The following is an 11,987-nucleotide window of genomic DNA, read 5'->3' as shown; positions in this document are numbered from 1 at the left end:
GTATATGCATATAATGATTAAGAGTTTAATACTGTACATGAATAAAACTCAGGTACTATCTAGTATTTTAAAAACCGATTGTACTATCGATAATCGGTTACTTGAGTGGAACCGATCATCGATGGTAAAATTGCAACCGATTCCCAACACTACAAATTACTAGTGCATAAAAACACAATCAATAAAAGAAAGACGACCATGATGACCCTATATCAGTCATCTGAGTCCTCTTGTTCAAGTGCCCAAAACTAATGTTGTGTTGAATTTTTTGGAAACAATATCATTTTCAAAAGTTTTCCCTTCGTTGCCCTGGTAACAAGAGATATACGCTGATGATATAGACGTGAAAAAAAATTCACAATCGCACAATTACCAGTGGTTGTTTACATTGAAATATTCTTAGCTCATCTGTGCACAGATGAGGATTGTTGGAGCTGTGAGGATTGTTGGATTTCTGTTGTTTATCCGTCGTTAACAATTGACTTTTCTAGAAACGATTGAAATGACGTTGAAAGTGCATATTTTTTCAAGGGTACATGCCCGTCAGTCTGACAAAAAGGCGAGAATATATGTTACGGCATACGACGATTTAATTTTCTGATTATACACGTTGTTGTGCGTTGTCGTTACATATATTCCCGCCTTTAGTCGGGGCAGACGTCATTTCAAACGTTTTCGCAGAAAGATCCATTGGTTTGGTTCACATTTAAACCGATCTTACTAAATCTTTGTCAGAAATTACGCCTCAAAAAGTCTAGTTCAAAGCTTGGATAAGTGAACACAAAAAAGTCCGATCTTGATGAAACTATATCAACCACTATTGTACTTGTTATGTGTTTTAATTGGGTTTTTTTATGCGGCGAAAGTGTGCTTTTTTGCCACATAAGAGAGTCCTGTTTATGCGTTGAAAATCACCGCAAAAACGTGGTCGATTTCGTTTATGTGGCGATGCTGTTATGCGGCGTTACATACATACTCGTATATTTGAATGAGAAAGCCACGGTACAGCCAAAATGGTCTAACTTTTTATTTTTTTTCAAGAAATCAAAGGATATCCCACCTACAAAACAAGAGCAGAAAATAGTTGCATTTGTTGTCATAACAGAGGTATATATTACACATATATTTTGTCGTCAAAACAATGGTATATATTACACATATACTTTGTCGTCAAAACAATGGTATATATAACACATATACTTTGTCGTCAAAACAATGGTATATATAACACATATACTTTGTCGTCAAAACAATGGTATATATATATATATATATATATATATATATATATATATATATATATATATATATATATATATATATATATATATAACACATATACTTTGTCGTCAAAACAATGGTATATATTACACAAATACTTTGTCGTCAAAACAATGGTATATATTACACAAATACTTTGTCGTCAAAACAATGGTATATATTACACAAATACTTTGTCGTCAAAACAATGGTATATATTACGCATATACTTTGTCGTCAAAACAATGGTATATATTACACAAATACTTTGTCGTCAAAACAATGGTATATATAACACATATACTTTGTCGTCAAAACAATGGTATATATTACACAAATACTTTGTCGTCAAAACAATGGTATATATAACACATATACTTTGTCGTCAAAACAATGGTATATATAACACATATACTTTGTCGTCAAAACAATGGTATATATAACACATATACTTTGTCGTCAAAACAATGGTATATATTACACAAATACTTTGTCGTCAAAACAATGGTATATATTACACATATACTTTGTCGTCAAAACAATGGTATATATAACACATATACTTTGTCGTCAAAACAATGGTATATATCATACATATACTTTGTCGTCATAACAATGGTATATATTACACATACACTTTGTCGTCAAAACAATGGTATATATTACGCATATACTTTGTCGTCATAACAATGGTATATATAACACATATACTTTGTCGTCAAAACAATGGTATATATTATACATATACTTTGTCGTCATAACAATGGTATATATTACACATATACTTTGTCGTCAAATCAATGGTATATATCATAGATATACTTTGTTGTCATAACAATGGTATATATTAAAGACATGCTTTGTCGTCGGAGCAATGGTATATATGATAGATGTGCTTTATCGTCAGAACAATTATTATCATACATATACTTGTAATGGTCATAGCAATGGTAGATATTTTAGATATGCTTTGTTGTCGCAACACTAGTTTATATTATTAATATAAACATATTAAGAAAGAGGCACACACGTTTCTCTTGTAGGAAATAACAAAGGTACTAATTGACCATTCTTCGGCGAACCTTTCTTTTCTTAAGAACGACTTACATATTTCGTTTAAAAAACTTTGTAACTTGCTAAAACAACTTCGTAACTCGCTAAAACGACTCAGAACCTCGTTTAAAACCACTCAGTTTTTTCGATTAAATGATTTCCGAATGTCGCCAAAACGACTTGTATAACATATATATAATATAATATAAAGTACTGGATTTCTTTACGTCAATCGTGCTTATACGTTCATATAAATGAACATCTTGCATCTAATGCGACCATCTTATTCATGATGTGTTCTATATTACTTGGGTCAACACATGATGCATTGTTTGCGGGGTAATCCTTTAACATATGATTCTCTGCGTTATCCTTCTTCTCTGCATTGTCCTCGTCGTCCTCGTCGTCCTCGTCGAAGTTGGACTCGAACGAAATCGTATCGTCTGGGGGGATGAAATCAAACGCCTCCGGATTTGCATTATTATAATACGCGCTCGCATCACTTAGTTGTCTCTGTCTGGATATTGGTAACCCCTTTTGGGGATATAGCACACCAGGATGTAATGTGAATATATTGCTTGGCGTAGCACTTGTTGGGGTGGAATTCAGAGATAATTGCGTCGTTTGACTCGTTTGCCGATACATTAACAACGCACTATTAGCATCGCTGTAGCCACTGGATGAAGTGTTTGAAAACACACTATATTTCTTTCTTTTTCCGTTTTGAACGCTCGAATGTTCTGGTGGCAATTGTAAGAATGATGTTTCGCAATTTAAAGTTTTGTTTAAGTCCATGTCAAAATATTGGGCGATTGTTTCTTCTAGTTTGCTATGATCTGTACCAAACTGATAACTGTCAATATTTCGAGGTCCCTCAAAACGACCATTGTGTACAGCTACTGTTTTAAATTTCAAACAACTGTTTTCCGAGTGAGCGTCTTGGCATATCGTGCAAACCTTATCGAAGAACGAAAGTAACCTTCCATCATTTAAAACACATATTAAAATGTTTGTTTCCTTGCAATGCAAAAATAGTTGCTCGTAACCTATCGGGAAACATGCACAGACACGGCGTCTATGGGTTAATCCACCAATCAGCTGCTTTAAAGGATCTTTCCCAACACTGTGGACGACGCTTATTGCCGGATGAAACTGCGCATGAAGCAGGTCCACCAATGGCTTTGCACTTGGAGGTTCGGCCTTCTCCACGATGATGAGGTAGTTCTTGTCTGCAAACAGAAAGACATTCTGTGCATGTAATTTATAAGATATATAGAACTGGTGTTACAATTTGTTGAGTCATTGTTAAGTATCTTTTTTGTTTTAATTGTTGTTGGTATCAAAAGCAAAAAAGTCCTTTTTTTACTGAAACCCAGAGCTGCAGGCTTTTATGTATCCCTTGCTCTTAAATCTTCCCACTTCAGTGGAGAGCTTTCTTTTGTTTGCATGCATGTACAAAGTCTTGGCTTGGAATCCCTACCTGCATCACCGAATGTAGGCGTAGCTCTCTTCCGACGGTAACACGAATCTATATTAGAGAAAAGAAAATAACAGTTAACCATAAGCACCATTGTGTTTGTCAATAGGAAAGATTACAACTACATTAATAACAACTTATATTTGATTGTACAGAACTCTTTTAAAGTTAACAGCGTTGTTAACGTCATTTTGTTAACTTTAAATTCGTTACTGGACTGGCAGTTTCATGGATTCGCTTGCGAACTGTACTATTTTTTTACAATGTTTGAGACAACTGTTTCAACTTTCCTTTTTTTGGAAACATAAGAGCACATGCCAATATATTTCACTTTTTTAAGTTAACAACGTTGTTAACTTGAACAAAGTTGTGAACAATCGGCCCTTTATAGTATAATTGACATACACGAGACTGCAATGAGGACTCCTAAAGCAACAACGGCTGACACACAGATGACCACAAGAAGACTACTCATCCCTTTGTTATTTTCAGCACGATTTGGCAGACTCACTTCAGACACGGTTGTTGAATCTTCTGAAATATCACGAATCAACATTTACGATAGCGAAATTTAAAAGTCACTTTTTTATCACATGATGTACATTGATTCCGGTGTAATATAACCATCAGGTTTTTTTTTCAAACGTGTAGTATAACATTTAGCTATTTCTATTGTTCAAAAATTATACCACACCCAATATTTGTAAATATTTCAATTGGTTTAATTAGCAATATTACCGCAAGTCATATCTTTATTATCATTTTGTATCTATGATAAAGATTTATTTATCAGCAGAAACTGATATTTTGACATATGACAAGTTATGACACCATCTTATCGGATATGACGTTATAATTTAAAAGAAAGCAAAACTTCGTTTAAAGTATAGTTTTTATGTTATGATTCTTGCAAGATATCATCTAAGTATGCATTCAACTTATAAACGGACATGCAATGCATGTAGTTGCGGAAATGGCATTGCTTGTGGTATTCGGCTCATCAATACCGCAGGTGAAAAAGGTAGGTAGTTTTGCTCTCTTTTTTACCGAAAAAGACACGTGACAAAACACTCTGGCACTCTTCGTCGTACAATATATAATTGTATTCAACTCGTCCAGGTACTTACATATTTACTGAACGAGGGACAGATCCTAAATAGAGAGAGTGTGTGAAATAATACAACACACCCGAAATGGTGATTTAAAAGGGTCATTAATTAGTGTTTGAGTAAATGAGCTTTACAGACGCCAAGTAAACGTCATAAAAACGATGGCTTTGTCGTTTTCATGAAATATACTCGTATAAGTCAACATCAGATTCAAGGCATCACTTTTATTAGAATCATCTATTATACTTGTCCTATTGTCCGTGCCAACAAAGGTCGTTGTAGTAGTAACGAAAGATGCTTCCGGTGCTGTTATGTCTGAAAAAACACAACCCCAGACAAATGTCATATATAAACGTTTTCCGTATTAAAGATTTAAGATAAGGTATGCGTTTTATAAATCGTATAAATTACTGAATAATTATCATAATCAAAGCAAGTTTGTTAGTTTCCAGACGATGATTATTTTAATATTCTTACTGTATCTGCATCCCGGGCAAAGCATCCCACAGCGGATCTGAAACAGAAGAATAAATGCATCATGGTGTACACGAAACGCCCATTAGTTAAATGCGGATTAAGAGTGTAATCCACACCCAAGTAATCCTAATGTGTGTGTTTGCAGAAGCCCGACTCGACGTTTTGTTTATTGAGTCGGAGGAATCTAACTTTGCAAACAAACATTGATGTTAACCAAAGAACTTCATAGAACGGGTGTTGTAATCCAGATTTGGACATAAATGTAAAAATAAAAATAGCCACTTTTAACGGTATGGAAGCCAGAACTACGTATGTAACAGTTCATTTTGGTGATAAACAGAAAATGCCTCTAAACAGCGCACTCTTAACTGTCAATCATAGTTACTTCAAGCATGCTTAGAGGGCAGAGCAATCTATGAAAAAGACTACCAAATCATGAAGATCTACAAAATGCTCTCTACTTAAATAAATGCTTGTATTCATTGTAAAATCTGCTCTAACTACATGATATGACACTGCACTAAAACGGCAAATCCTCGATTATCATTGACACACAAATATGTGCGATCACCAAATTGATGTTGGCCCTGGGCTTGCCCTTTGTTGTTACGACTTTGCTATGAAATAATAAGTTGTCACATAATTATTGTGCTTTATAAAAAAATATATAATACCTGAATATGACTTTACCTGTTACGACTATACCTGAATATGAATATACCTAGTCGGATTATACCTGAATGTGACTAAACCTGAATATGACTTTACCTGAATTTGACTTTACCTGTCATGCTATACCTGAATATGACTAAACATCGTCTGACTATAGGTATGACGTCACCATTGCGTTATATGTACTTCCGTTGTATGGAAAATTCTCAATAAAAATAATGTTTTTATGACTGATAGACATGTTTTCACATGCTCAATACACTGTAAATCAAAAATATCATTATTCCTGAAACTTTTTTACCTTGAGTATCTATTATTGCTTGATTTATCATTAAGAATAGAGATTTAAGCATAAACTGCTGCCCTATAGTTGAAAGGTCATTTTGGAAGAACTGTCATGGCGGACTGTGCAAATTTTAGAGCTTATTTTTCAAGTGGAGAGATTTTTCTTAGGAATAACTTGATCCCCCTTTTTATTGGCTTAAAAGGTAATTGAAAGCTTGTACTTTAAGACCATATATGTTTATCATAGTCTGCATTCGCTCGAAATGCCTTTAAATGTTGTCTAAACATAATCATTTCACATTGAATAATAGAGGAAATGACAATGGTGGTGTGTAACCTATACCAGAATATGACTATACCTGGTACGACTATATCTGAATATGACTATACCTGTTCCGACTATACCTGAACATGATTATACCTGGTATGACTATACCTGAACATCACTATACCTGGTATGTTTCGAACTATTTCCTCTGTGACTTTTCGGACAAAAACGATGACTGACTGTTGCACTTTGACTTCTAATAATAATCTCAAAAGCCAGAAACGACTTACCCATAAAGTGTAATTTCCTGGTTCGACTCCATTCAGGGTGCCATTTGTCTAAATAGTAAACGGAAAAAAACTATATTGTTTCGCTTCGTAGATTACTAAGGTACACGCATGCTCCTTTTGAGCTAAGGAATTTGAGAAATGTGGAGTTATTATTGTTATATCTTATTCGATATACTAGCGAGTTATCCATTTCCAATTAAAAACAAAAGTACAAAACATAATCAAAGAAAAACAACAGTATTGTTAAGTGAACATTTCTATTAATTTTTACGGAATAAAAATAATAATAACTTCTTACAGCCGTTCCTAAATCCAGACGAAAGTACTGACCAATGGAACTTCGGAACACCATTGTGTAAACTATATCTCCAGGCTCTCCAGGTTGGAAGCTGATAAAGAGGGTCCTATTGCCATGGTTATACTCGCTCACCACACCCTCCGGTGGGGGACACATGGGCTTGTCTGCAAACAGTTAAAACTAACAACATTCTACATAACGGACAGGCAATTGGAAACATTGTTCCTCTGTTTGCTGACGAAAGGATGTGGATATATATTATCACATGGGTTATATGATCTAAATAAATAGGGGATATTATGATAGGACGCTTTTCTGATGACCTGTATCACGTCGAGTTCGGTGTGTTAACAAGTATCCGTCGAGACCGCAGGTCGAGACGGATACATGTTTACTCACCGAACGAGACGTGATTAAGGTCACAAGAAAATCGTTTTATCGCAATATTCCATTTATTAAATACCTGCCTATTCAATTATTCCTTTTAATTTTTGGTTTCAATTTGATTTGATTTACCGCCATCTGTCAGATGGGCGTATGAATTCGAATGTGTTAACGTAGTTTGTATAATGAAGTCAAGGGAGGCTACTACAGCCAAACGAAGTCAGAAGTTACAGAATCAACTTTATTGAGAAAAATAAGAGCATATTTTATTTTAGCAAAATTAACAAATTGCTAATACGAAAACAATTATTAAATGTCACAGCACAAAAAAAACATCAAAAAGCGGTTACACTTATAATACGAGTATATTCTAATCGTCATTTCCTGTAGACGTAACGCGGCCATTTATAAAAAAAGTAAATATACACATGTACGTGTGATTGTTTGACGATAATAATATGCAGAACTGAGGGAAGTTCGTGAGTCAATCGCTATTTCTATCGATGACGCGAATTCAACTTTTTCTTTATATTAGTGAGCTGCTCACATTTATGGTAATAAACATGGTAAAATTTATGAACTTCGAAATGGACAACAACTAGTTCACTGAAAGTGTTCTCTGCCTTATGCTTATCCTCATGGTTCTTTGAAGAACATGAGAACCATGTTCCTGAATATTTACATGCTTCTGGAGCGTGAGTAAAGTTAGATAGTTTAATGTATTTGAAAGTTGACAGGTTTTACCAGTTTTTTTGTCATTCTATTTTTAGCAACGCGAAAGTAGTTCCGAGATTATACACGGTACTCGCATGATACGGAATCAGAAAACGACAGTATCATGATACGGATTTTTCAATACGCCGTGCTGCATTTTCATTGTTGGATATGGAAAAGGAATTTTATAGGCATATAATAATTACAAATATATACCAAAAGGCCGGGAGCAGAATGTCGCAAAAGTGAAATCGCAGGCCGGAAACCTGTAATCACGGGTCAAAATTCCGTGTTTGGAATTTCTGTACGTGAAACCCTGCGACGCGATGGCGACAAATGAGGCGTTAAAGATATTTCATTTCGAGGTTTAGCATAATATATAAACTGTAAAGAGTGATAAAAGCGAACTTTTATTTTATGACTAAATTATAAAACTGTCCCATAACTGAAATTATGATGGTTCTATCTTTTAACTAGTTTGGTATTGTTTTGTCCACAAGAGATTTACAGTGGTTGACACACTAGTACACAGACACAGGTTTAAAAACTATTGGACACCTGCTATGTATGACAAGATATAAAAGCATAATATGACAAGATATAAAAACACAAATACTTTCAACATTAAAGTATGTTTATTTGATTCGTTTGTTCTATCTATTTGATTATCTGATGGTGAGGTTTGGGGTTTGAGTTAAGCCGGAAATGTCGAAAAATAGCAAAAATAAATGTCAATGTATGGTGAATTATGTCGATATTTGCCTTATATTGCAGATGGACATTGCTGCTCAGGAGCGTTTTAACCAGACATATGGACCTTGCTGCTTTTAAGCGTTTTAACCAGATAGATGGACCTTGCTGCTCATAAGCGTTTTAACCAGACATATGGACCTTGCTGCTCTTAAGCGTTTTAACCAGATAAATGGACCTTGCTGCTCATACGCGTTTTAACCAGACATATGGACCTTGCTGCTTTTAAGCGTTTTAACCAGATAAATGGACCTTGCTGCTCATAAGCGTTTTAATCAGATATATGGACCTTGCTGCTAATAAGCGTTTAACCAGATAAATGGACCTTGCTGCTCATAAGCGTTTTAATCAGATATATGGACCTTGCTGCTAATAAGCGTTTTAATCAGATATATGGACCTTGCTGCTCATAAGCGTTTAAATCAGATATATGGACCTTGCTGCTAATACGCGTTTTAACCAGATATATGGACCTTGCTGCTAATAGCGTTTTAACCAGATATATCGACCACCATCACCGCCATAACCACCACCACCATCACCACCACTACCACCATCATCATCATTTTCATCATAATCGTCGGCGGCGTCGGGCGTCGTCAAAATTGTAAAAAATCAGCTAATTGCCAGTAAAAGAAGAATGATATTGTGAAAAAAATCAAAACAAAATAATAAAAAAATAATGCAAATGTTAAAAAAGGTGCTTCATTACGTGTGAAAATTGCTTTATCGGCGACAAATCACAAAGAGATGTGAAAGATTTGATGATATATTCCACATTTTTGTAGTCTGACAGCATCACAGGAAATGCTTAAAAACGCTGATTTTAAACAAGTTTAAGGTTTTAACATCGTTTAGATAAAAAAACTGTTGATTTAAACAAATTCTGCATTTCACATTGATATTTAACATATAACATGCATGAACATGCATGATTCATAATTTACAACATGGTGATAAATGGACTGGTATCACGGGACTTTGATTTACAGCTTGAATTAAATGGCACACTGCGCCTAACAATGCAGACAAGTCTTGGGATTGAATAAACACATATTTGCATTGTTTGAGCATTCGTTTCCAGTTAAAAGTATTCAATAAAGACAAGAAAATCAACACGCATAAATTATTCATAATTGTAATTGTACATGTAGAGGATAAACGAGCGAAATAATGAAATCTTACACCAAAACAAACAAGGGTTTGACGTAAGAGGGACCGTTACTTAGGTGCGTAACCTTATGACTTGCGCCTCTCCCTTAAAAGCGAGATGTATTTTGTTTAAAATGTTGGCAAGGGAATGTGGGATGATACCCCTAGATTTTCATACAATTTATATTCTGAAATGGTGCATTTTGGCGCTTATTTTATTGGTTTGTTTTTCCTACATTGAAAGTAAGCTTAGATTTTAGGCGAGTGCGCCCACCCCCTGGATCCGCTAGTAGTCTTTGTACCTAAAAGCGGTATTAAAATACACTTATTCGCATTTAATAAGAAAAACGCGCCAAAGTGAACGGTTTGCTCACGAAATACGAGATCGGTACTGAAACCAGCCCTGTTTTCGCTGATGTTTGATTTGGATAGCATAACTGGCTGAACAAAACAGTGAAAAATATCCATTTTATTTCACTGATAACTCTATGTAAATCACCGGAAGGCATAGAATAAATAAAATGACTCATTTTTAATAGATGTAAAGGTTACCTAGGCTACTGTGTCCATATTTACTAAAATATTGACTCCGATTGTGGGACATCAGTATTCTTCAAAACTGCGGATCGAATACATTGACAAAACTGTGGATCGAACACATTGACAAAACTGTGGATCGAACACATTTGAAAAACCGTGGATCGAACACATTGACAAGACTTGCCGATCAAACACATTAACAAAACTGCGGATAGAACATTTTAACAAAACTGAGAATCAAACACATTGACAAAATTGTGGATCCAAAACATTGACACAACTATAGATCGAACACACTTGTGGATCGAGCACATTGACAAAACTAAGGATCGAACACATTGACAAAACTGTCGATCGCACTAAATGACACAACAAAGGATCGCACACATTGACAAACCGCGGATCGAACACATTGACAAAACTGCGGATCGCACACATTGGCATAACTGCGTATCGCACACATTGACAAAACTAAGGATCGAACACATTGACAAATCTGTGGATTGAACACATTGGCGAAACTGTGGATCGAATATATTGACACAACTGTGGATCGGACACATTGACACATCTGCGGATCGCAGACATTGACACAACTGTGGATCAAACACATTGACAAAACTGTGGATCAAACACATTGACACAACTGTGGATCGAATACATTGACACAACTGTGGATCGAACACTCTGTTACAACTGTAGATCGAACACATTAACAAAAACTGTGGATCGAACACATTGACACGGCTGTTGAACGAACACATTGGAAAAACCGTGGATCGAACACATTGACAAAACTTGCGGATCAAACACATTAACAAAACTGCGGATAGAACATTTTAACAAAACTGAGAATCGAACACATTGGCAAAATTTTGGATCCAAAACATTGACACAACTATAGATCGAACACACTGACAAATCTGTGGATCGAGCACATTGACAAAACTAAGGATCGAACACATTGTCAAAACTGCGGATCGCACTAAATGACACAACAAAGGATCGCACACATTGACAAACCGCGGATCGAACACATTGACAAAACTGCGGATCGCACACATTGACATAACTGCGTATCGCGCACATTGACGAAACTGTGGTTCGAACGCACTGACAAAACTGTGGATCGAACACATTGACACAACTGTGGATCGAACACATTGACACAGCTGTGGATCAAACACAATGACACAACTGTGGATCAAACACAATGACACAACTGTGTATCGAACACAATGACACAAATGTGGATCAA

General features: G+C 35.4%; 1 protein-coding gene across 4 annotated transcripts in view; it reads right to left on the bottom strand.

Annotated features, from left to right (window-relative positions):
• Positions 1-1,324: 1,324 nt before the first annotated feature.
• The window catches only part of LOC128229965 (uncharacterized), a 32,008-nt gene continuing 21,345 nt past the window's right edge, over positions 1,325-11,987 (bottom strand). For all 4 annotated transcript variants that reach the window (XM_052941894.1, XM_052941892.1, XM_052941893.1 and 1 more), the window contains exons 7-13: positions 7,190-7,353; positions 6,892-6,939; positions 5,377-5,413; positions 5,146-5,214; positions 4,196-4,324; positions 3,794-3,841; positions 1,325-3,542 (exon numbers count right to left, since the gene is read on the bottom strand). In XM_052941894.1, coding sequence (XP_052797854.1) covers positions 2,560-3,542; positions 3,794-3,841; positions 4,196-4,324; positions 5,146-5,214; positions 5,377-5,413; positions 6,892-6,939; positions 7,190-7,353 — 1,478 coding nt within the window. In that variant the 3' untranslated portion in view covers positions 1,325-2,559. The remainder of the gene's footprint in view (positions 3,543-3,793; positions 3,842-4,195; positions 4,325-5,145; positions 5,215-5,376; positions 5,414-6,891; positions 6,940-7,189; positions 7,354-11,987) is intronic.

This window comes from Mya arenaria, chromosome 4 (genome assembly GCF_026914265.1).
Source record: "Mya arenaria isolate MELC-2E11 chromosome 4, ASM2691426v1".
Classification (NCBI taxonomy): domain Eukaryota; kingdom Metazoa; phylum Mollusca; class Bivalvia; order Myida; family Myidae; genus Mya; species Mya arenaria.
This window is presented reverse-complemented; position numbering and strand designations above follow the sequence as displayed.